Source organism: Homarus americanus, unplaced genomic scaffold (assembly GCF_018991925.1).
Source record: "Homarus americanus isolate GMGI-L3 unplaced genomic scaffold, GMGI_Hamer_2.0 scaffold48220, whole genome shotgun sequence".
NCBI lineage: Eukaryota > Metazoa > Arthropoda > Malacostraca > Decapoda > Nephropidae > Homarus > Homarus americanus.
Window position 1 is genome coordinate 997,798 of NW_024755060.1, and position 27,198 is coordinate 1,024,995.

At 37.0% G+C, this 27,198-nt stretch overlaps 1 protein-coding gene across 7 annotated transcripts in view; it reads right to left on the reverse strand.

The window, feature by feature from the left end:
- Positions 1 to 2,118: 2,118 nt before the first annotated feature.
- Positions 2,119 to 27,198, reverse strand: part of LOC121856359 (calpain-A-like) — a gene marked incomplete at its 5' end in the record, with an annotated part of 32,545 nt that continues 7,465 nt past the window's right edge. For 2 of the 7 annotated variants that reach the window (XM_042351871.1, XM_042351869.1), the window contains 14 exon segments: positions 2,119 to 4,420; positions 5,664 to 5,783; positions 9,001 to 9,196; positions 9,408 to 9,535; positions 11,750 to 11,755; positions 13,551 to 13,689; positions 21,294 to 21,336; positions 21,474 to 21,691; positions 22,017 to 22,180; positions 23,077 to 23,239; positions 24,110 to 24,382; positions 25,495 to 25,663; positions 26,100 to 26,234; positions 26,972 to 27,089. In XM_042351871.1, coding sequence (XP_042207805.1) covers positions 5,674 to 5,783; positions 9,001 to 9,196; positions 9,408 to 9,535; positions 11,750 to 11,755; positions 13,551 to 13,689; positions 21,294 to 21,336; positions 21,474 to 21,691; positions 22,017 to 22,180; positions 23,077 to 23,239; positions 24,110 to 24,382; positions 25,495 to 25,663; positions 26,100 to 26,234; positions 26,972 to 27,089 — 1,862 coding nt within the window. 7 annotated transcript variants of the gene reach the window in all.

Here is a 27,198-nt window from a genome sequence, read left to right on the forward strand (position 1 = left end):
TACACTGTAAAAAAACTACCATACAGGTGGGGTCCAATGCTTTTCCAACTGAACATTCCCGTTGTCTCGTGAGGGTTGGTAGTCCGGAATGTGAGATATTTCATATTTAAATTGGTAGGCTGAAATAAGCTATTTCATTGACAATATTGAATTACTTTGTGACAATATGATTGGAGAATGTCAGTATATCTAGATAAGTTAAACTGTATGTTATATTAGGCTGCTACAACACCGCTCACAATGTATATTCCACATGGAGAAATGAGGCATAGAGTTACGATCAAGTTTCAAATTGTGTTAGTGTGGCAGCACTAACTCTGACTCGTTTCAGAGTGCCTATCACTTTTTTCGAGCACGTGTGGCCGAACCCATACACGTGTTAGGCTACCAATGCGAGGAATGCCTCAAGGGCCTTTTTGAAATACATCGTTTGTCATGTTAGTTTCTTTCGCACAGGAATTGTAACGGTAGTTTTTTACCAAGTGTACACACAGATATACATGACATGTGCACAATTGACACATGAGCTGTGGTGGCTAATCTTGAGGTGAACTAAGTTGGGGCTAATCTTCAGGGTTTAAGTACAGGTAGACACACAGGTAAAATTGTACACATTACTAAATGCAGATGATGTTACAAGTACAGTATGATGACAGATAAACATACAGGTATAAGAACAAGCACAGGTACAGGCAGATACACAACACATAGAAGAAACAAACACAGTACAGTAATAGTAAAGGTACACAAATCTCAATGTGATAACAACCAGCTTAATGGGACAAGAATTTCACAGTAAATTTTTATCATGAAGTCCCATAGCATGTCATAGTCTTGCAGCCTTACTGATAAATGTATACTGGACTTTTTAATTAGTGTTGAGGAAGGCATAGTCCTTTGTGATAATGTCTTGATAAGGGTAGGAGAGAGGGTTTATGTGTGTGTTTTGATCAGGGTAGGAAAAAAAGTGTGTGGGTGTGTGTTAAGGACAGTAAGACATTGATAATTCTCATATATTTCTTTCTCGTATTTCTCTCTTATTATTGCTATTATTATTATTATTATTATTATTATTATTATTATTATTATTATTATTATTATTATTATTATTATTATTATTATTATATTCGCTGTTCTTGGGAGTTGTAGGCCTCACAAAAGTAAGCTGTACAGGTCAGCATACCTCCTTCCTTCCTTCCTTCCACATTCAAACTAGGGAATTCTCTCTTCTGTAATGCATTTGAAGTCCATCTTACAAACTGTCTTCCTCTGGTCTTTGTGAACTTACCTCTGTTCCTTCCCAACAAGGCAGTTACGTATTTGGTTTGCCTGTATTGTATCATATTCATCTCACTTAAGCTTACTGAGAAACCTGATTGTAACCATCTTGAGAGAGTTATTACTGTACACGGTGATTCTAAACTCCCTGACCACCTGCTTTGATTAACGATGCAGTTATTCCATGTTATATCTACCTTGTTATATATTTTGTTCTACTCAGAGTAACGATTGCAAATGTTCTTCATGTACTTAGAGATATGATACTATTTTTATTATCTACTGTAGGTATAACAAGGTAAATAACTATTAGATTTATGGTTAATGTGTAGGAGCAAAATTATCCATCTTTGGCACTACTGAAGACACCTTGAGCAGAGATTCTTTGACCTCAGAGTCTACCTTCTGGTTCTTAATTGTAGGCAGCTACCAAACAGGGAGGTACTGCCACCTGGGAAGATATTGGAAGCATAATGAGTTGTCTAATGGTAGACCCTGCTGCCATATGGCACCACAAAAATTGTGACCAAATCCCAGGTTGCTGATCCGACTTTCTGCCTCATTTACACACAATTGCAGGGTTAATGACCATTCTTAGCTCACATGAACCCTAAATTTCATCCTTCATTGAATTTTAACCCCTGGAGGACACAACCCACACCACCAGCAATATGGCTGGTCACACTTCTGGATATACATTAACCCACGACTGTTTTAATATATTTCTCGTGGGCCCAGTATAAATTCCCCATATATAATGAGTGATACGAGTGTTAAGTTATGTTTTAGGTTGTTCCTAAACTGTATTATATGTGTAGGTAAAGGTTAAGAATAGATATGTTTAGTTTTTTTTAATTCTGTATTTTGTTTACTCACAGTTATAGAAATCATATTTATTTTGACTTTGTTAAGACCAATAAATTATATAATCTTAAGGTAAAACAGGTTCTGTGGTGTAAAGGCTATGTATAGTACAAAGAGATAAGAAAGCACCAACAGGAATATCAGAGTATTTATATTATCTAAGAATTCCACAGAAAAACACATTAAGTCCACAATCAACCTGTAAAATAAAACTTATCAAGGAGAAGTACACAGAACAGAATATGGGAAGAGCTTTGTTCAACCTCTGGTCAACGGTTTTAACTGCTGAGTTGAATGAGATAGTCACAAAGCATACAGATGAAATAGAAAACAATATCGTATTTACCCACTAGAAATACATCCTGTAACATACCTGCTCAAGGAAGGAAATAATATGCTATCAGAGTGTTTTGTTTTGCATGTGTGTATACAGTACGTACTGTACAGCTGTCTGCTACACACCATCCACACAATCATTCTATTGAGATTATGAACACAAATGGCAAAATATCAATACAGCATTCTTTTGTCATCTACTACAGTACTAAAAAAATGTTTGTTCCACTATACTGTATATACTGTACTATACTATGAATATCTCAGAAATACAGAGGCACAATCATGTACTGTATAGCTAAAACTTATTTGATAGAGTACATATTGAATAAAAAAATATATAGTCAGTTTCAGATGTTGTGATCTATAGGAAAAACAACGTACCGTAACACACGATTACTGACACTTTCTTTTTAAGCCTTCGGTACCTGATGAAATTTATAACTTGACAAAGGGGACAAAGTTGGTACTCTTTTGTGTTTTAAGTAGAACAAGTGTTGACAACATCTAAACGATTACCATCAGGAAATTTTAACAAAACTTTATAGCACCATGAGAAATTCTTATACTCGTGACACTCCATCATATATAAAGTAAACACAGTACGTATTGTGATGTTTCATATGTACCCAAGACCAATGTACTCAAGACCAATGTACTCGAGACCAATATACTCAAGACCAAGGTAATTTGGGGAGGTAAACCAAGACCATGAAACTGGCGATGGATATTTAAGTAATGGATGGACTATGAGCGTGTTCTGAACCACCTTTAAGTCAGTATTGATTCTATGTACATTTCTGTGTGCTAGACTGATCAAGTGCAAAGCATTCAAGACTACTAAAGCAACATCATAATAGGTAGAAACCACTTATTAAAAATGACATGCCACATGCACCAATACCTCAATTATCTAAGTGGTTACTTAGCTTAAGTCTTCTAAAATACTGACAAATTTATGTACTGTATAGAAAGATTTGCATTAAGCCTGAAAACTACTTCAGTCATCAAGCTGAGACACAGGACAGTCTCCTTGTTGTCTCAGTCTTATGTTAATGGCAAGAGAGACCTTGATACTGTACAAGTGTCACTATATAGTTCTCCTCCTTGCGAGTGTGACGGTAGAGTTCTGCTGAATCCTGGTTCAGTACAGGTGTTGAGAGGAGCATGAGGAAGTACTTTACTGTACATTAACCCGTTTCTTGGATTAGTGATTAACATTACCATAAGGCCACCTAACTTACACGCACACTGAGGCTATAACTGTACCATTAGAATATATAAAATAAAATTTGATATTGTTTCATATGATTTTTTCTGTCATTCTGAAGTTAATATAAGACAAATAAAACATCTGGAACGTTGGGAGACTTAGGATGATGAATTTAATAGATATTTACGCATTCTAACAGAGGTCATCACTTTACCCATTCACAATTTTTTTTCCAAGTCAGGGAGTGCTAAAGCTATCCTGACAGCATGTTACATACAGTATAACAACTTCATCTAATGCCAGGATGAATTTCATTTTATATTTTCCCTGTGATATCTTATACATGGAGAATACTGTACTGCTTAACTTTACAATAAATAATACAAATTACATTTATAATTAACATATTTGCTTAGCAAACAGTTGTGGTATCATTGTGTGCAGCTCGTAACTCATGTGGGAGTCTCAGGCCCACCATTACAGTGCAAGCTGTTGCCAACGTCCAAATGTTGAGGCGTTGGACTGACGCGGGCATCTCTTGATTCACGTAAAGGCTCCATGCCAGAAAACCATCCATAAATGGTTGTTTCGTGAACCGAGGGACGCCCGTACTGTCGTTGTTGTGACGTGAGATTGCCGGTACTTAAGAATACATCGTGTTCTCAACCCATTCCTCTAGTGTAAAGGTGGCACTTAAGGTCTTGTCTGGGTCCCTCTCCTGGAATATCTCTGTAACAAGGAAGTCAACTGTTAGCTTGTGGGGTTTAATTTCATCTCGACTGGTTACAGTGCAGTAAAATATTTTAGCTTAGGTAGATATTTATTGATGTGTTATGTGAGTGATGTACATTTAGACACTGAACACTTTTTAACTGAAAACTGCCAACTATGAAAACTTCAAAAAAAATTTTGTACAACGAAAAAATAAAAATAAAAATTGATGTTAAGAATCAAATCAGTGAAGTTAATTATAATAGTCACTCCATTACATATTTCTCATTACAATTATGGTAAGTCTAATAAGCACTACAGGTGACAAAATACCATAACTAATTCATGGTACAGTACTGTACTGACAGGCTTAGTGACATATCAACCATGCTTCATTAGCAACTGGTGTCTCTTGTCTGATATCCTTATGGTGTGATTTAATTTTGTTTATTCATGCAAAAAGTTTAGGAAAATACAAAAGTATCCAAAATTTTCATTACAAGTTAATATGTTATATTTTCAGTCTTGGTGGCCCCTTAGGTTGACCGTGAATAATAATAATAATCTATAATGACGTCTACAGATAATAATATACAGTATTAGTATAATAATTAGCATCAAAATATACAGTATTTCTACTTTCATGCCTTTGTGTTATTGGTGTTACCACAATGCCTACATAGTGCAGCTCAGTAACACAGTGTTCAGTACACCATCAGGGGTTTGGTAAGTAGTACAGTAGTGTGTTAATAAGCATGAAATGGGAAGACAATTTCAAGTATAAGGATGCAGTGTTAGAGAGAAAGTGAGTGAGTGAGAAAGTTAAAACACACACAGGTTAGTGGATCATAACACATTCTTGCAGAACTATTAACTAAATATTAAATAAGTCCAAAAAGAAGCTGTGGAATAAACCCGCCATTCGACCAACAGCTGCTAAATAGCCATAACCTGTAAATGTATAAACTGTAAAGAGGACATTAGTCAGGTGCTTGTGTGTACGGCAACTGTGATGCAGAGAGAAGCGGCAGACACCACCACCAGAATAAACACAAACAATGCTAAGCCCAGGCATTAAGAGGCATCCGGTATGTAAATTTAAAATGGTAGAATAATTTAACCAGGACTCGATAAATTAAGTCACGTTAGAATTGTATTTATATTAAAGGCTGCCTCTTAATCATGACTTCATTGCATGTTAATTTAATATATTTTTACATGATCCATTTAGGCTTTTAGTGGTGGTAAATATTTCTTGTACTTTTTATTCCTTATTCCTCATCTTGTTCTTGTTCTTCCTCCTGCCCCTCCTGGTTCATCTCATGTTCATTCATTAGTTGTTCATAGAGTTCCTGTAGTTTCTCTGGGTCATCTTCACAGCCTGTGGGTGGTGGTAAGTACATACTGGGTCAGGGTGAAGTGTTATGTTATACACTAGGTGGTCAGGGTGAGGTGTTAAGTTATACACTAGGTGGTCAGGGTGAGGTGTTATGTTATACACTAGGTGGTCAGGGTGAGGTGTTATGTTACACACTAGGTCAGGGTGAAGTGTTATGTTATACACTAGGTGGTAAGGGTGTGGTGTTATGTTATACACTAGGTGGTCAGGGTGTGGTGTTATGTTATACACTAGGTGGTCAGGGTGAGGTGTTTTGTTATTCACTAGGTGGTCAGGGTGTGGTGTTATGTTATACACTAGGTGGTAGGTGGTCATGTTATACACTAGGTGGTCAAGTGTTAGGTGGTCAGGGTGAGGTGTTTTGTTATTCACTAGGTGGTCAGGGTGAGGTGTTTTGTTATACACTAGGTGGTCAGGGTGTGGTGTTATGTTATACACTAGGTGGTCAGGGTGAGGTGTTTTGTTATTCACTAGGTGGTCAGGGTGTGGTGTTATGTTATACACTAGGTGGTCAGGGTGTGGTGTTATGTTACACTAGGTGGTCAGGGTGAAGTGTTATTTTACACACCAGGTGGTCAGGGTGAGGTGTTATGTTATGCAGTAGGTCAGGGTGAAGTGTTATGTTACACACTGGGTGGTCAGGGTGAGGTGTTATGTTACACTGGGTGGTCAAGGTGAGGTGTTATGTTACACACTAGGTAGTCAGGGTGAAGTGTTATGTTACACACTAGGTCAGGGTGAGGTGTTACACACTAGGTGGTCAGGGTGAGATCAACACTTCACACATTGGTTCAGGGAATGAGGGTATGACTAGTGCTTCAGTGCCTTTCAGTGCAGAAGAAAAAGCCATCAGGTATTTCACACAGACTGGAACACTACGAGCATGAATAAATACTTAAGATACATCACAAAATAACATTAGAAATACACCTAGAATAAAATAATCACTATTGACTCCATGTCGACCAGGTGTTGTGACCACGTGAGGGCCATGAACACACTGGGTATGTAATGAATCCTGTGGGCCAATGCTCCCTCTCGACGCCACCCCACTTAAGAATGAGATGAGTCTTTACTACTTCCGAATATTAATTGCCTGTGAAACGCAAATCCCCATTACACTCACTGTGATAATTGAGCGTTAAGATGTTCAGTGTGGTGTGAGAACTAATGGTGCTGTGAGTAATGGGAGGTGTGGTGTTGTGAGAACTAATGGTGCTGTGAGTAATGGGAGGTGTGGTGGTGTGAGTAATGGTTGGAGAGAGAATTTGAGGACTGCATCAAGGGAGAGTTACGTTGCCTGAGTTATAAAAGTACAGTGCAATATGGGTAACTGAAATGAACCCAAGACAGTATAGAGTGAAAGTTGCCAAGGATGAAAGAAGAGTGCGAAAGAATGGCAGTAATGGGTGAAGAATTTATACAGTACAGTGAAACTTCCATTTAACAGATCATATGGAGAGGAAAATCCGTTATATCGAGGGCCTGTTATATGTGAAACCTCCATCTAATGAACTATATAGAAATAAAAGTCTGTTATATCAAGGATTCGTTAGATATGAAACCTCCATATAACGGATTATATGGAGAGAAGTTTCACTATTCAGGAAAGATCAAGGTAATGGTTTTAGGATGAAAATGATGATCAAATGTTACGTCATTGTGAATGGAAGTGGGATAAAAATTGTGAATGAATTTTAAATATTTTGGAGCAATGTTCTGGAAGATGGGGAATCTGTAAGCTGAATTTAACAACAGTACATTGAAAAGAAGAAGAAAAAAGTGGTGTTCTGAGAGTATTGATAAATGGGAAGAGTGTGAGTGTGTGTTTGTGTATGTAAAGTGTATGATATGAAACTGAAGTGATGTGGGTTGATGGTATGTGAGTGGGAGGAAGGTGTTGAGGTGTCACGTTAGATAATTAATGTACAAAGAATGATCGTGGGTTGTAGAGAAAGTCACTTCATATGTGATAATTGTAACATTAACTTATGGTACCTAACAACTCAAAACATTGTATACATTCTATATTGTTATGAAGTGTTGCAAATATTAACTCCTGTAGTATATTCTGATAATAAAATATAGGATCAAATTAATTACTTCCTAACACAAAGAATAAGGACAATATTTGAAGTTATTATCAGACAGAACAGTTACTTAAAATTATCAGTAATTGCCTGATGCTTAAGGCAAATTTACCTTCATTGTCATAGTTGATGCTTTTACAGTACTCCTTGTGGTCATATGCATTCAACACACACACACACCCCCCCAAGTAATGCAAAGGTTCAGTTTAAAACAACATCTTTTGCTTGTTCCATGAGTGTGTCTAATTGTGGTAAGGAAGACTTCAACTCGGCTAAATACTTGCTTCTATTTAACTCATTTATGAATGTTGTTAATTTCAAAACCCAAGAAACACAGAAGAAAAGGTACAGTAGTAAGTAAAGCATGTTGAAGAGTTTGTGTGAGAGGTAATGACTGAGGGAAGTGTGTGTGTACTGTACCTACAAACAGTGTGTAGGTGGGTGGAGAAAGTGTGTGTCTACTGTACACTGTGTGGGTGGAGGGAGAAAGTGTCTCTCTACCGTACACTGTGTGGGTGGAGGGAGAAAGTGTCTCTCTACCGTACACTGTGTGGGTGGAGGGAGGAAGTGTCTTTCTACTGTACACTGTTTGGGTGGAGGGAGGAAGTAAAGATAAATTAACCTTCATTGTATTAATGGGGTCATGTCACCTGATGATAAAGATCTTTTACACAAAAACAATCATTTAATAAATAACTAGTATGCTCATGTTGTGTACCATGTGTACACCTTTAGACTTCCAAAAGCATTTTATAGTAAAGACTGTACAGTACATTACAACTTAATTTTTTATATCAAATACATGCATCACCATTACTGTAAAAGACAAGACTCCAATAAATGTTCCTTCAAGTTCTGTCAATATTTTTAGTAAATCAGTTACGTAAGACCAATTTGATCTGTATATCTGCAAATGGTTCTCCCCGTGGCATACTGTCTTAAATTTCAAAATGTCTAGGAAAAATTTAATTCATAAAAATGTACAGTGCACGTTACTATAAAATGCTTTTTCGAAGATGTTGCAATGGTGTGGGAACATACAAGGTAAAGCTAACAAAACACTTCAGTAATACAAGGACAGACATTAACACTCCGATAACGTCACCTACCCATCATAGTTTTGAGCTTGACGGAACACATGATGAAATCGTCGAATGAGATTCTTCCTTCCTTATCACCGTAGCGGAGCATGAGGGCGTTACAGATGTGGTTGTTGAGGCGATATCCTGCAGAGTTCAGGGCCTGGCGAAGCTCAAAGGAACATAGGTGGCCGGAGTTGTCCTTGTCGTACAGCTTGAAGGCATTCTGGGGAGGGGGAGTAAGTTTATTCTGGGGGTAGAGTTAGTTTATTCTGGGGGAGGTAGAGTTAGTTTATTCTGGGGGAGGTAGAGTTTAGTTTATTCTGGGGGAGGTAGAGTTTAGTTTATTCTGGGGGAGGGGAATAACCGATGTAACTACTTAAATAACTAACATTCTAACTGATGTGTGTGTCAACAACTCTCACAGCTTCTCTCACCTTCCACACCCTGATGTCAGTCCACAGTTGGAGGAATTCTTGTAGGCCGAGTTTTCCCGAACGGTCGACGTCCATCATGGCGATCATGCTGCGACACACGTCCTTGGTGAAGCCGTCGAAGTTGAACTCTGTGTCCGATGTCATAGAACAGCGTTAACGAGATGAGATAGTTGGGAGTTGATGGTATGTCAGAATGTTTATCCATAAGAAGAAAGAAATAAAAGAATAAAATAGAAGAGAAAAAAATAAATAAAATAAAAACAGTGAGAGTAGCTAATAAAAAACAATAAATATTACAATAGAGAAATATAAAAGATAAAAAAAAATAATGAAACAGAAATGCTGAAACAAAAGACTATAAAAAAAATGCAATAAGCCAGTTGGAGTGAATCTAGATAGAACTTATGGATATCTTCCTGAACTACCATCAAATTCAGCTATTTTTATTGTATTTCATAATTTTATTTACTTTTTTTTTTTAAGCTGGGAAAGAAAGTGTTTGGTCTTTAGGGAATTGGATCAAAATTATGGGAGATAACAGAACCTGCTACTACTTTAATGAAACAAAATTTGCCAAACACTATTACAGTTACTAATGTGTAGAGCATTATTTTGCCTAGGGTTCACTTAAAGAATATTTGTGGGGCTGTCAATAAAGTGGTTTCAATAGTACAATCAAACATACACCAATATTATGCAAATTATGAACTAAATAAGACATTAATTAAAAGTTTTATATTAATTAATTCAGTATTTATTGAACAGAGAAAAAATCTTTAAATGGTTACACGGAATGAAGTTAAAGGTCGTTAAACTGAGCCAATCACCTCACATTTAGACAAGATCATCTCAGGTTTTCTTTAATTATTTGGCAAGACTTAAGATTGCCGGGAACTTAATCACCAGTGAAGATAAACATAGTTATTAAATCAGGCCACAACATAACCAAGGCCTGATAAGGTATAATTAGGTTTGGTACGAGGTAGTGATGTAGTTAGTTAGGACCATCAACAAGACCAGGCGTAATTTTAGCCTTTATGGATCACTTAAAGATTATTCTTCCCCCCCTTTCCCTCACCTCCCTCCTATCCTTCACCTTCCTCCCCTCCCTCTAACCCCCTCCCCTCCTTCTAACCCCCTCCCCTCCTTCTAACCCCCCCTTCCCCCTACCAGATAAGTTTGGGGGTAGTTAAACTTGAGGTTGGTTAAACTGGGGGGTAAAATTTGGGGTTATCCTCAAAGGCTAAAAACTCGAAGGGTCTTGTTTATGGTCGCGGCTACATCATGGGTATGATGATATGAGGAGGATTAGGGATAAGGGAACGGGACATCTGCAAAGTGAAGAGAACTGGACGTGGGCCGAGTGAAAGTAGCGTTCGTTCTACGGTGAATGTCGCACCGATAATAAACAAATGAAATAAATATATTACAGTAGACACTAAGCATTCAGAACTATTCGGTGTTTACGTGTGTACACTCATAGTTTGACGACGGGACTATTCTAGTGGTTACAGTGCGCTCGTGTCTTCTGTGTATGACGTGAGAGAAACACAACTTTTGAGGGGATGTTAGACTACCAGATCCATACAACTAATAAGCTGTAATGTCTTGTAACATATCCAATACATAACTAGAGTTTCTCATTGAGGTTACATCAGATTATTGTAATGATATATACACTAAATTTTAACGAGATGTGTGACCAGCTGGCACCTTAAGCCGCTGTTAAGACAAGGCTGAGAAACTTGTGAGAGAAATTTTAAAGATTTAGGGATACTTTACTGTATCCATTTTGAGGAGAGAGAGATAATGATGATACTTTTAGAGATACTTGGTAGTCCTAACATGCTTGCTGTAATTTATGTTCTGGTAGAAGCCCAACACCTTCATGCCACAATGAGCAAGTGAGAAGTATCTCAAACTTTTAGTCCATCAATACTGTATAGTACAGTGCACAGTGTAAGTTAATTTAGTATGTTCTGTTTCCTTATTTATATCTCATGGGATTTAATGTTTATTGTAATTGTTAAGTTTCTTTTATTTATTGTACAGGATGTGTTCATCAGGGACTGGTATTACTCCCAGATTTACACTTACAAGTATAGATAAAATCAAATATGAAAATTCTTTATTATAAACTTTTCACTTGAGATTCTGATACTGTACACAGGTGATGAACACTTGGTACTGTACTGTATTGTGGAGACACTAAAAGTTTGATTCAGTATATAAGAGTTAAAGCATTTAACATGACAGTATTTCTCAACTTGCTCATATAACAAGTCAACCTCCACCATATAACATGCAAGCTGTGTACTGTGGTGTGTGCTGTCACCCCTTACCGAACACTGATGATCGATGCCACGACAACACATGAAACATAACATGTAAATTAGAACGTGTAGAGTATGTAAGGCTGAGAAGAACACTTGTTACTCGGTCAAAGACACAATTACTTTGATCACAACATGCCATAAATCAAGAACCTACTTGTATATTATTTCACTTTCATCAATTAACAAAGAAACTCCACTACTGACCTCAATAATATTTTTACCAAACTCTTAAATTGTTTGAGAATCTCTTATGATATCTGAAGTCATTCAAACCTACATGACCAAATACTAACACAGTAGTTATATAAAGAAGATATGAGTCAGTCTTTCTTCCTGAGGATTTTATCTTCATCTTTGTTGTGTTTTCCTCAACCACAGCATCAAAGTTTAGACCGTCTTTATTACAATCACTTTACATATGTTCCTCACCAGATCACACTCACTTAAAGGTCCCACAGTCTTGTTTTTACTAATGAGAAGGTTGTACAAATGGTGGGATTACCAGACAGGTCTCTTGAGATTTAAAAATTTGGAACCTATATTGAGTCTTCTTTATACAAGGGTCTTATTCTTGCCTTTATGATATATATATACGACAAATTATTTCATGTGATGTTATTGTAATTCAGTATCTCTTACAAAGGAAGACTATACTGTAACTATTATTGTACTTTGTACTATTAAACTACACCTGCTGTACCTGAGTGTTAACCATAACCCCTACAATACTTTACCACAAAACTCAACTATGTATTAATTAGCTAATAATACCTAAAACAGGAAAATATATCCTCTAATACTACTCACTACAAGACAGTATACCTAATATTTTATAACTCATGAAAATTAACTAGCGAAAGTTATATATAACATGCATATTACTGTATCTACTGGTACTGTACCCAAAATACTGCTTTATGCTGTATCAAGACTACTACACATGATGAGTTGATTATGTGTTCTGTTACTTTTCTCACTTTCAAAGTAGCTTGTTATACTCACAGTCAAAACAAAAGTATTTTACGGATGGGTCCGATGACGAGTTTGAAAATGATCACTGTGACTCCTGTTGTCTAGGTAGGGTTGTCAATATCCTTCGTCCATTGTGTCATATTGTCTCGCACAACATTTTAAGGATATTTTTTTGGGGAGTGAGTATCACATGTTAAGTGTTTCAGAATGTGTGTGATATTAGCCACTTGTAAGCCATGTGTTGGTTAATCTAAAATATGTATCAAACTTGTTCTTATAGAAATAGTTCTTGCATTTTTTTAACTATTGTATATAAAGTTTTGTCATTGGTACGTGTTTTGTCTTTGATGCATTAACATTTAACCAATATGTAAGGATTTCCCACTACTCCCTCCCCCCATATGCACATAAAAATTGAATGATATGATCTTGAAGCCTTCATAGATGATGACTGCCGTCCCAACAGCAAACGTCCACTGACGATGGCTGCTGTTTAAGGGTAAATTCATATTTGACTAGCATGTTGACTTTGGCCTTAGTAAAGCATCTGACACACATTGGAGAGTGAAAATGGGTCCTATAGGCATGGCCACCTATTGAGGACAACACTATAGTAAGCCTTCTGTTGGGAGCATCATGGCCAGTACTGTATTCGACCACTTTCACTTCCTTAATGGTAAAGTGAGGCGCTCATTTACAGCTGGGTGTATTGGGAGCGACCCGACATTAAACCAGCGACCTTTAGGATGATAGCTGAGTGAACCACCCAGCCGTCACACCCCAAGACACACATTACATCAACTAAACATGACCTCTCACAGGTATTATAACTGACCTCGTTTTAGAGCAAAGTCAAGAACACCCTGCAACTCCTTCCAGTCAATTTCCAGGTCCTCTCCAGCCACCTTCCTGAAGAACCCACGGATCCTCTCGTCTGCCTCCACCTCCTGGGCGTCATCTTCATCTGGCCGCACCTTCACAATAAAAACAATAATAAATAAAACTCGTCTACATTTTCCACATCACTTCTAAAGGAACACTAAATAAACTACAAAATTAGCTTATTATTGACATTTTGATGGAAGCTCTGAAAACTGTAATGAAATATTAATTACTTAAACTTTCTCCCTTAGCTGATGTGTTGAACTATGGAATACTTTTATTTATTCACCTCAAAGTGTAAGTAAAAAAGACTGACTGGATCACTAAGATATGTGAATATTTTTAATGTTGAAGTCAGTGATATATAATAATTTTCCTGAAGGTTATTTTGTTTATCCATGAAACATCTTAGGCTGAGTTCTGGCATTATTTTCTTTAGTGCCAAATACATGGTCAACGTATGAGGCCTTAAACCACATACGTTATAAGATTCAATAACAAAGACTTGAAATTAATTGCTGTTGTCATTTTCATCAACTTCCTCTCTGTGTTTGGCCCACCATTGTGTTGGACAGTGACCCATCCTCTTGATCTAGCATATAGGGGCCCAGTTGTTCATCTTGATCAAATATTTTATCCTACCCATCTCCATTCACCTCAATACACTGCCACAGTTAGAGTACAGTAGATGCTGGACACATTCTGTCAACATCCTCCATCTGCTTTGAACAGTTTTATAATTCATATCTTTATCGACCAAGAGCCACACCTTAGATAATGGGGACTTGCAATATACCACACTCAATAATACGTTCTGCTACACTACAGAATTAAGCTGTAGTATGTGTATATATTTGTACCATATACTGTACAGTAATATTATTAGTCTACAGCTGTTGTTTGGGCCTTAACTTGCCACACAAAATGATTCCTCGTCTGTGACATATTTAAGTGGCACTAGGTATCCACCATCATTTGTCATCAGAGGTTACCTAATGGTGATTCTCATTATTCTGTCAAGACAGCACTTACGGTATACAGTATTCTTGCATTTTAAAATTTAAAACAATAAATATTTAGTTGTTGTTTTTACACCAAAGTAAAATGTCTTACACTTTAGGATTTTTATTACTTGAATGGGAATTAGAGCCATTTGTTGAATTATATTATTACATCAGTGAAGACTTGAGTGATGATTGATTTAGTAAGAGGAACCGAGTTATGTTACTGAGAATATTAGGATGATACTTTAAGTTGTGGGTGACATATACTGCCAGTCAAACAGTCAAGCCATCAGTAAGTAAATAAATTGATCCCTTGAATTCATAAATACGATAATAATTTTAAATATCTTCTAATATAGGACTGTGTTTTTCTGTTTGTTTTGATCATTATTTACTTACTTTCAAGAACACAAATCTTTAGATTATTGTGTATTTAGTAAATGGTAAATTTAATTGTTGTTAACTACATGAATTAACTTAAGTTTAAATAAATGTACATTAGTTTGTAAAGGAAAAATTACAATCTTAATCCAAAAATGAGATTCTATAAGATATTTAATGCCCAGATTTGAATAAAAACAAAAGACTGATTATAGTAGTTACAGTAGTATTGTCATTTATGCCTAGTTTATCTTACCTTATGCAGCAGAATTAATTAATAAAGGTAAAACGGCACATGACAAAATAAAAACAAAACATAACACAAAAATCACGTCCCCAAAAATTATGTCCCAGCAATATCATGTCTCAATTTGTTTACAACACAATTTTGATTCACTTGCATAAAGGAAAATCATCGAGCTTTTAAATTCTAGGAGGTAAGCAGGCATTCATTACAGTAAACAGTACAGAACATAACATTTCTACCACACCATACCCAAAGTCAGAAGTCTCATGACATGAAAACAAAACCCAACAAAAAAAGAAAAATTAATACATGGTAAGAATAATTAAAATAAGAGTGGATTTGGGGATTACAGGTATCTCCCACATTATGGAAACTGAGGTTGGGGAAATTCGCCTCGACGGAATTTGTAAACGATGGCCACTAAATTTGGGACACTTCCTGTAAATTTGACCTTACGGAAAAATGGGGTAAATTTAAAAAAAAATCAACACCAAAATCGGGATAGGATTTATAATTTATTTGGTGTGATTTCTTGGTGTTTGTTACCACCAGCTGTGGGTGTGCAGTGTGCTCGTGCCTCAGCTTGTTTATATCTCCCAGTGTGTACGCTTGATCTCTCGACCCCAGCTCTTGAATTTAACACTTACATACATATCTTATTTAAGACTGCCCAGTGTATTACCCCAGTGTATACGCTTGATCTCTCGACCCCAGCTCTTGAATTTAACACTTACATACATATCTTATTTAAGACTGCCCAGTGTATTACCCCAGTGTATACGCTTGATCTCTCGACCCCAGCTCTTGAATTTAACACTTACATACATATCTTATTTAAGACTGCCCAGTGTATTACCCTTATTCAAGATGAGTGGAAAGAGGCCATCAAGTGAAAGCAGTAGTGCTAAAAAAGTCTGTAAAGGAATTATGTTGGATTATAAAACTTGATGTTTTATGGAGGTTTGATGGACGAGAAAAACTTAGCCAGATTGCAAAAACAAAATGGGCTGCTATGTCGCTCATTAACTCCCATTGTACCGCCTCACCTCACACAGCACTCAACATCGTCTGTGGCAAGGTAAATTAAAGTATTTTGTGTATTTATTTTCATATTACTGTATATCTTAAAATAATCGATGTACAGTATTAAATTTTTTTTACAGTATTTTCATTGCTTGTATTACTTCTTTTGCCGGAAAAAGTTTCTTTAAGAACGTGTCTTCAATTAGATAATGGAAGTCAATGGGAAAATGGGACTTGCGCGGTCAAATTTTCGAGGACGTTACCCTTCTATAATGCAGGGGATTACTGTATGTAAGATTAGACACCCTGGTTTGTTTTACCCTAATGCTGCCTCGAGGGTGTTAGGTTAGGGTGATATGAGCCAGGGTTCCTAATCTTCAAGTGATCTTAATTTTGTGTTTCGTGATAATATATGTAAAATAACAGCTTCCATACGTCATTTCCACAGGAGGTGATAAGATGTATTTCCTGCATAATCTCACGTAACGTTGATGGTGAGTTTAATTTATTATTTCGTGTTTGAATAATAGTTCTGTTTTGTCTTCCATTATCGTACAAGTTTATATTTAGAATAGAATAAGTGACCAACACCCATTATCCCTCCACACAGCTGGTTGACCGAATAGTCATTTTTAATTCATCATTTCACCATTTATCAGTTTACTAGCCATTTGGGAGGCTAGTCTGTTCTTTTAATACTTTCTTGTGAACTTTATTGTCCAGTGTTAGTACAGGAAAAAACCGAACTAGTGAGGGTCACACTGGATAACACCCTTCTCATGTGTGTCTGGGCCAGGACTCAAACCCATGACATATTAGTGAGAGATACTCATGTTGATGAGAGCTACGCATTGGCCCCAAGACAGCCAAGCTTGTGATGTCATAGAACAAAATGGAGGGTTCTCTTTTTAATATTAAACTTGACATATGATTGTGACAAATTATATGCCTCCTGTCCATCAGAATGTCTCAAATTAATCAATCTGAGGTTTATACGATAACCAAATCTGAGGTGTACACTAAAATGAAATCTAAGGAACATAATCAAGCAATACATATTTAAGTGTCCCTCATCCGTGCCGTGAAGTCATATGTGTCCGATTATATTCAGATCTCCCGAGAAATAGGGCTTCAGTGTGTCTAATGTCATGACTCCATCACATTGTCCAATACTGTACCTCAGTCCTGTACAGTATACACCTACAACTGAGACTGTTCACACTGTTATGTACTAAATAATATTCCTTTAATAAATGAATAATTCCGTGATATACTGTATTACAATAATGTCATTTAATATAGGGTATAATACATCACTAATATATCACACTATGATACAAGACAATGGCACTTTATATATGTTAAAATTGATCAAATTCTATTCTTGAGGTTAATGATGGAAATGACTGATATATATGTACAGTAAGTTCAATATTTACCCAGTAGATGTTTGGAAATATTGGCATGAAAATAAATTGAAAATATAATACTGAAAATAAATTGAAAATATAATACTGAAAATAAATTGAAGAAGTAAAGTTTGTTCATTTCAGTTTGTTATTGAACCATTATTCGGCACAAATGGACTTAAAAGGTCACACTGACAAAGACCAACACAAGTCAAGGACACAAGAATCAACATGAGTGCACCTGACACATAAAACGAACAATAATAACATAGTAAGCACATTTAAAAGCAAACCTGTCAGTTAATAACATGAACGAACACAAGTTTGGGCTAACATGCATGATGAAGGACGAGTATCACCTCGATGACTCCTCACAATCACTTACTTTACGCACTAAAGAACTTCGGAACTTTCCTCGACCACCTTGCTCATCCTGTACATGTGAGAAGCTGAAGTGAAATGTGCCAAGAGAGAAGAAGTTTTCCGATGAATAGCAATACCGTACTTGTTACTACAGAGACATTAGTAGTACTGTAGTGTTGATACAGCGGTCAGACATAATTGATACAGAAATTATGTATTTTTACTCTTGCTAATTGAATGCCAATATAGTTTTTTTTTAGTAAAGACTGATGTAGCATTTAAAATTTAATTAATTTGTGGAATATAAAGGGCAGGTGTGTGGTAACTGTCAGAAAATGTTAAAAATAATACAAATGCCAGGTAACATAAGTAAAGGTACAGAGGCTGTGTCACTCTTACTTATCAAGGTGATGGATGAAAATTGACGGAAAAAGCCAGAACTATGAAAACAGCTTATGGTGTCTGAAGGGGGATGGTAAGATGTCCGAAGATTTTATTTTTTTATTAATTATCACCTTTTATCAGCTTATCATACACCAGTTGTGAAGGTGGGGGGGTAATAAGGATATTATTTTCTGATGTTTCTATAATATTCATTTCTCAGTCTTTATTACTTTTCTAAATTTCTTATTTTACACACAAATGTGATATCAATTCTGTAACGAGATTTTAATTTTTTTTGATGTTTATAATTACTGTATCTAGTCTACATCAGGTACAGTACAGTGTAGTTATTCAGTAAATCTCATTTCTGTATCAACTATAATCAAAGCTATTATCAGACAGACAGACAGACACCTGCTAAACTAAACTTCAATAGAATTAGAGATTTTATCATAATATTACTCTTATGTGTTCATCTTTGACACACTTATGGAGAAGATAATTAATGACTCAGGTGTACCAATTAAGAAATTTTGATCACCTGAGGATTAGGCCCCCCCCCCCTCATGCTTAGTTCACCTGATGATAACCACCTTAATGCTACTTGTGAGGAGTTAGGTTAGTGCTATGGTGGTTTCTCCGTAGGTAAAATAAGCTAGGGGCTAATCTTCATGTGAGGCTAAAATTTATTATGTCTATGAGGAGGAACCACAAAATGTTAGTGTGCGTGTCGATCCTGCTTCAAAGTTCATAAAATGAGTGAAATTTTTTTTATTGAATTGATGCTGATATACTTCATATTACACCACATTTTACCAAGGATTTTACTTATCTTTATTTGCACTATTGTACCAGTCATGGGTGATTGTCATGACAGTACTGTATAACTCAGGGTACAGTCCCCTTCACTAGTGCGTTTACGGAGGCTCGTCATATAAGCATTCCACAAATCATTACATTGAGATATTTGTTTTAATATTGTATTACTTTGATTCCATAATATGTTTACTATTGCGAGTTTTCTTTCTGTCGAAAGTAAACAAACACAACGCTGCAACACCGCACAAAACCTGACGAGCCCCTGTAAACATACTAGTGAATGAGACTGTACATCAGCACCCACAATGACTTAAATTTTGTGGCAATTCCTCAACCATGCAACTTAATACTCGAAAAAAAAGTGCTTGAAAGACAGTGAAAAAATTGTCTTAATTCTATCTGTTATATCTCTAACTTCTCAAAGCTAAAAATATGGAACTTACACCAGACTGATAATGCATCTTTGTCATTATTATATTACACTAAGTCTATTTTCCACAATTACTGCACCTGATGACATGGTCTTTCATCTGCCATCAGGGAAATTTGAAGCAAGTTTTATGGCTGGCTGCCCTTCATATTACCAACCCACTTCCAAATGCCCGCTTACCTGTTGAGGCTGGGTCATTACCTCCCTTTTAACTCACACTTGACATGACAGCTGCACCCAGAGCTTGACCAACACACAGTACAACACTTTATCTTAGTCATACACTACAGGTACTAAAATTCTGACTTCATTCTGATATTACTTACAAATAATGGATTACTGTGAACTAATAAACCACTAAATGAACTTTAACATCTAGAGGTGATATAGATTCTCCATTAAACTCCCAACACCTCCAGTCACACTACTTCAGTATCTCACCCATAATAAACATAGGTAAATAATTAAACTAAATTGATAAATATCTTATTATCTCAACCATTGATAAAAAGATGATAATTGTGTGATAGTAAATAGTCTTTATATTAGTTCTCAGATGTTAACAGTCATGACTCTATGGGCACGTGAAGCTATTTACGTATCATATTTCATCACATTAACCCCTTCTGTTATCACCAACTAATGCCATGATGAGTACTGTACATATTACACCTAATGATGCTTTAACCCTTTGAGTACAATGACAAGCCCTCCAGTATGGTAATTTAACCCCTTGAGTATGGTGACTTAATCTCTTGAGTTTGTTGACTAGATGACTTAAGGGATTATGTTGTACTCAAGGGATTAAGTCTTTGTACTCAAGGGGTTAAATCAATGTACTCAAGGGGTTAATACCACAAGAGTCAGACCATACTAATGATTAGGTTCAATAAATATCTGTTATATAAGAGACACTTAACCTTAGTTATCTATTTAACTTCTAAAATAAAATAATATCTTGGCCATATAAAATTCCTCACTGTTTGGTTCCCCCAAAACTTGCACAGGTTACCATATTAAAAGCTCTTGTTTGTTAAGGGAAAACATTACACCAGCTAACAGCAGTCAGTCATCAGAGTTAAAGAGGCATCACAGTACTAAACAAGGAACACCAACTTTGATTAAGAAATAACTTTTGTAGAAGAAAAGCTTGCAAGACTTCTGTACATTAAGTCATAACTACTGTATATACAAGTACAACACACCACCATACATTACAAGATACAGTACACTGTATTAGCATTACACATCAGGCCTGTGCATTTGATTTAAAGCAAATTACTTTAAGAGTTTTTTATACATATAAGATGGCAAGTGCATTGTGAGACTTGGCGATTGTAAAATTAGTGAAAAAGACGAGCAGCTTCCACCTTCCATCTCGGGAGGGTCTAAGGCATGGCACCAACATATTCATCTTTGGTTTATTTTGAGATCTTGGAAAATTTCCCTCCACCACTCTCTTGCTCACCCAAGAACTAAATCTGAGGAGACCTGAAAAGTTCTGAGGTACAAGTCTGGGTCATCCCTGTTGTTTGGCACAGTAAATACAGAAGCCTGAGGTATGTAGTGTGCATCTGTGCACTACTCACTAAACTACTACAACTCCCCTACACAACACATGTACTACAGTACTCACCCTTTCATCAACTTGACCAAAACCAACATCTTCATCATTTTCCCTGGAAAAAAAATGATGATAATTAGAGCATGATATTTTGAAGAGAGTATTAACAAAGATGTACTAATAAGTACTGTACTCTCTGTCACCATCTTATCTAGTACAGTATGTCATCTATAAAACATTGAAATAACTTACTCCATTTCATTTGACTTCTCAGAGAACACCCTAAGGATGAACTCTCCATCCTCATTAGCTTCAAAGGTTGATGGAACGATACAGTAGGTGCCAGGGGGAAGCTTGAAACGGCACGACACCTCACGCATGTTGATGAAGGAAGGAGAGCGAGCCACTGAAGCGCTGTACTTGAAGAAGTTCAGGTCCAGGGGACGTGGAACACCATCTGGGTCACGCAACTGAGGACACACAACTATTGTACTATACGACAGTTTACTCTTCCCAGCTCAGAAAGGAAAGAGTTTTTTCAGGATCAATCCCTCAAATATTGCCTAAAGGAGACCACTAACTAGGTGGAATATTATTATAAATGATACAACTAAATTTAGGTTTCAATGTGCCTGTACTGTACTGACATTGTTTATAAATGAATATTTTTAATGTAAAGTGACTTTGTTATAATGTGATGTTAAGGTTGAGATGTTTTAATATGAAATTGTTGATGTACAGTTTTTTAAATGATTACCCTGAAGCCATGGAAGTGAAAAAGTGATCATTTCTTACATGATAAATAGCAAAGCCGATGGTAAGGCACTCCAGACCGAGCTTCCTCTGTGAGCGACGGTTCTTCTGCATGAGGGCGACAATTACTGTACACTTGTTGTCGTCATCGTCGTCATCCACCTCCGTCAGTGTGATCCTGTACTGGGGGTTGTGCCAGAACGTGTCTGTCAAATACAATATGTTTGAGTTATGACAGTGATCACCGGGGGATGTATTGATTGTTTAATTCGATAAATACCTTCTATTACACATTACAACAAATTTAATTAGTAATTACATCTTTATATTCTGTACACACTAGATAATTGAAAGTACGTAGTTGAGACAAAAAATATGTCTCAAAGCATTACAATATTATCAATACAGGTATCAGCCGTTTAGCGATCGTTCACTTAGCGATAATTCGGTTTAGTATTTAATTTTTTTTAACACTCTTGGTTATTTAATGATCTGCAATTGTTCGGTTAAGCGATCTTCCACTCGCTGGGAAAATTCAGGAGGGAATTATAAAAAATTGGGAATCTGTGATCCAAGTGGGCATATCTACTGGGTGGGCAATGAACATAAGAAAATAAGGAGTCTGCAATAGGCCGGTTGGCCTGTGCATGGCAGCTCCTGTCAAGAGTTACTACCCCACTCTATCATCCATGAATCTATCTAGCCTCCTTTTGAAACTTTCCAGAGTTCCTGCACTTACTACAAAGCTGCTAAGCTTGTTCCACTCGTCCACCACCCTATTTGTGAACCAGTTTCTTCCTATCTCCCTCCTAAACCTAAACTTATACAACTTGAATCCATTGCTACGAGTCCTATCCTGCTCGGATATTATTAGAACTTTGCATCCCTGTATACTGCACTGCTCTATCTATATAAGGTACATATATGATGAAGTATACAGTACAGTGTAAGGTAATATTTTATATTAATACAAGTCAAGGACCTTTTCTCCTAAAATCTAGGGGCCGACTACGTTTCGGTTTTCAGTTATTTTTAGAATTTTGGACAAAGAAACCTTGACCTGTGCGCAATTATTTGTGGAGGTGTTAATGTATCATCTTACCGAGGAAGTTTCTGCAGCCACCAGCCGTGGAGCCACGGATCCAAGCTCCCTCAAAGACACTCATCTCCCACTTGTGCTGAACTGATCCAGTTATGTCCTCATCATCCAGGGAGTCAGGATTCAAGTTGGTCATTTCCATCATTGTGAAGTTGGTTAAGAAGTCCTGCAAGAATTATAGATTATTTTTAATAATCTTCAAACATCAAACATTGACCAAGTATTTAAACCATTTCCATGCATCATGACTCAGTTTAAGGTTCATTATAATTGGTCTGGCTGTAGTGTCTTGTTAAAGAGTCCAAGGAATGGTGAATGAGCTGTTAACATTACAGCTGTTAACCCTAAAGGTGCTTGTGAGAAAAATGTTTTCCCGGCTCTTCCATGGTGCTAGTGGGAACAAATATTCCCAGCAGGAGTTATTAACAGCTCACTAGTTCTTGTTTGAGGAGGGAGATAAAGGCTGGAAGGTCAGTTGAATAAGGACCAGCATTTGGGTGAATATATTCTGCCTAAGAGCACAGTGTTAGCACATACAGTACAGCATTCTGCAGGCCACCATAGTCTGCCCAGTTGGCCCAGCACTTGGGAAAATCTTATACTAAATAAAATCCAGAAATTATTGGTTGCATACACTGACAGTTAAGCTGAAGAGGAAGATTTAGTCAGTATTAAAAGTACTGTATGTAAATAAATAAGCAAGAAAAACATTGTGGAATGAGTCCAGGACACGAAGTAATACCACATTGACCTTAGCCACCCAAGATTTTACACTGTGTATCTTGGGACCCAAGTGGCAAACACAAGTGAGTTTGTGATTTTTGTTATCCATGAAATTCTATTTACAACAGATTGGTAAAATAATTACACAATGAATATCCATCTAAAAAAAGATTTACCTCGGTACTTGGCAAGTGACTTGCACCTTAAATTGACAGAAGTGATGATGCCCTATAGCAGTATACAGTACATATTACTTTTAAAGTCCAACTCTGCAGCTTTAAATGAAGATTAATGAAACAAGAGAAAAACTGACCTTAAATGACATCCAGAACTCTCCATCATGCTCAAAGGTCAGACCAATCTCTTCCTTCTCTTCTGGAGGAATAAACTGCCACTCAGGGCTCTGATCACTCCAGGCTCCTTGCCACTCTGCCTCGTTACCCCAGGGATTACGAATACGGATGAGCGGAATCTTTCCAGTCACTCTGGGAGTATTGATCTCGCAGAACTTGATCCTCGTGACGGAGTAAGCGTGGCCACGGACGAGACCGCTGTCACACCGAGCCTCTACTACATTTGGGTCCGGCTGAGGGGTGAAGAAAATGTTAAACTTTATCATTAACAAAACAAATATAAATATAAACAGAAACAAAGGTTTGGTTAAATCCCGTGACCAGGCAGGGTTTATGAGTGAGTATTGTGCTGTTATTACTATGGCCAGGAGTTACCATTACACTGATCTTAATAAACTGTGTAAATCTGGGGTGGAGATTCTTCAGCTGATCCTTTTACTCTTATTGTAAATAGATTAGACGACCACAATCATACAATTATTGAATTGTACTGTACTGAATGTTATTACAGAAATGGATACAATATATTTATCTGTGTTATTTTGAAGACAACTTCGTAATTGCTTATTAAACTGTATTTCTAGATCATATGTTAATTAATATTAAAGAATGTACAGTTGTGGACAAAATTCCCTGAACACTTGGCAATATCTGGCATCTACTTGTGGGTCGTATATATGATTGGTTTATATATAATAATGCAGCTTGTTATCACATATGTCGGAACAACAAAATGGGGGGGAGGGGAGGCACTCCCTAATACAAAGAAAAACCTAAGAAATATGTTAAAATTCTAATCCCCTTCACCTATTGCTCCTCAAGTACTCACATGCCAGATACTGCCAAGTGTCCAGGCAATTTTATTGGTGCTTGTACATATGAGGCACTCTGTGTGTGGCTGACCCCCCTCCCAGGGAAATGGTCCCAAAATTGGGTATGACAGGTTCATCAATGATACACTGAGCTCCTCATATGACTACACTATATCAAATCATCAAAACTCTTCATCAGGTAAATACAGTAATATAATTTTGTATCAAGTTACATTACAGGAGGTACAGTATCACAGTTATGAAGGGGTTATGCTCCTGGTCCCTGTTCGTTAGGCGATTCATTTGTAACTCAGATCCACGTAATTTCCCCAATAAAATAAAAGTAAAACTCATCCATATCTGTAAAATCCTAACAATAGGAACCCATAACTAATAAATGATGTAAATAATGCACGGAAACCAAACAAAGTTGTGACACGTTCATACAGTATCAGCAAATGTTCCAAAGGCGTCAACTGCCATTTAAAGGTCAACAATATAGTACAGTGCAACTAACTACTGTACGAACACACCTCAATGGAGCACCCCATGAGGGATCCACGCTGGTAGGCCTTGAGCATGATGTTGAAGAGGTTGGGAGGTGCCTTAGTGAGGTCGTAGATCTCGGACACGCCTCCTGTGAAGTCTTCCATGGCCTCACAAGTGGTACCTCCCTTCAAGGCTTCATATGAGCCATGAAGCCTGAAGGAAGAGATTAGATTAGCACACAGTTATTACACTAAAGGCTGAGTCTGGTTAGTACTTGGATGGGTGACCGCCCGGGAATACCCTGTACCAGATGCTGTTGACCATACAGGAAATAAGCAACTCATGGTTTAATTGGCTGTTTGTGGTTAAAATGACTAAATATCAGTGATTACTATAGTATAGATGGATAGACAAAGAGGTTGACAGAAAAATTAATAGACAGGTTACAGATTGACAGACAATGAGACTGATAGAAAGATGGATAGACAGACATAGAAATTGATAGACAAGTCACAGACAAAGAGACTGATAGACAGATCACAGACAGACAGACAGATGAAATAAGTCTAGACTGATAAGACAGAAAGATGAATAGACAGATCACAGGCAGACAACTTGAGGGGATGGAGTTATAGGATATGTAACTCACTTAGCATAAGCCTTCTCCACAAGGGCAGACCAGAACTCATTCTTCTCTTCTGAGTGCATGAAGACCAGACGGCCATAGAATGTGGGCAGACGGTCGTCAATGACAACGTCAACCCAGCGCCCGTACTGCCAGAATCTATAAGTAAATGAGTTATGAGAAATTGTACATCACACATGATCATTACAGTACAGGTGTTTTTGTACATATTGACTGTCATCAGTAATTGTACACCTCTTGTGATTAGTAATTGTACACCTCTTTAGGACTAGTATTTCCATATCCTTCATGAAATTCACCCAGCTGTAAGTGGGTACCTAAGTTTACAATTTGGGAAGTGAAGGCGGTCGAGAGCAGAACCGGCCATGCTGCCTCCTTGTGTACCGAAGGCTTAGTATACAGTGTGCTGTATCCACACTGTCCCTAATGGGTAGTTATGGCTATAGGACTAACTTCCACTTTCTTCAAATTATCTTAGACATGGCTAAATTCGGTAACTGTTTTCCATTTTATCATGTATTTTGGCCATTTTGAAAGGTACATATATGTTTCTGAAGAACTTTTAGCCATATTGTAATTAATTTTTTCTGACATAGAGTACCGGGTGTCCTGGGAAACTTGTGACAATCTTCAGATGGTGTTTATTTGGCTTATTATCAGCAGGAAATAGTACATGAATTAATCTCTAAATCTCAATCATTATGAAGTTAAACATCGCTATTTAACACGCTTACTCCCCCAGTCTCTGCTAATGGACTCACCCCACCACCTGCTCCCACCATTTAACACACTTACTCCCCCAGTCTTTGCTAATGGACTCGCCCCACCACCTGCTCCCACCACTTGGGTAATTTCCATTTGAGATAAACATTTACCTGAAGTGGAAGATGCCAGCATAATTGTCTCCAAATCCTTGATCACTTGGTACAATCTGGTAAAAGAGTCGCTTGTTGAGGGTCAAGTTGGCCACAGCAGCCAAGAGCCAACAGTCGCCTGAAAATGATAAACAATATTAATGAAAGTCAAAATACGCCATAAACTATACTTTATCATGTTGAAAATACTGTACTGCTTCTCAGCTGATAGGCGAAATTAATGTACA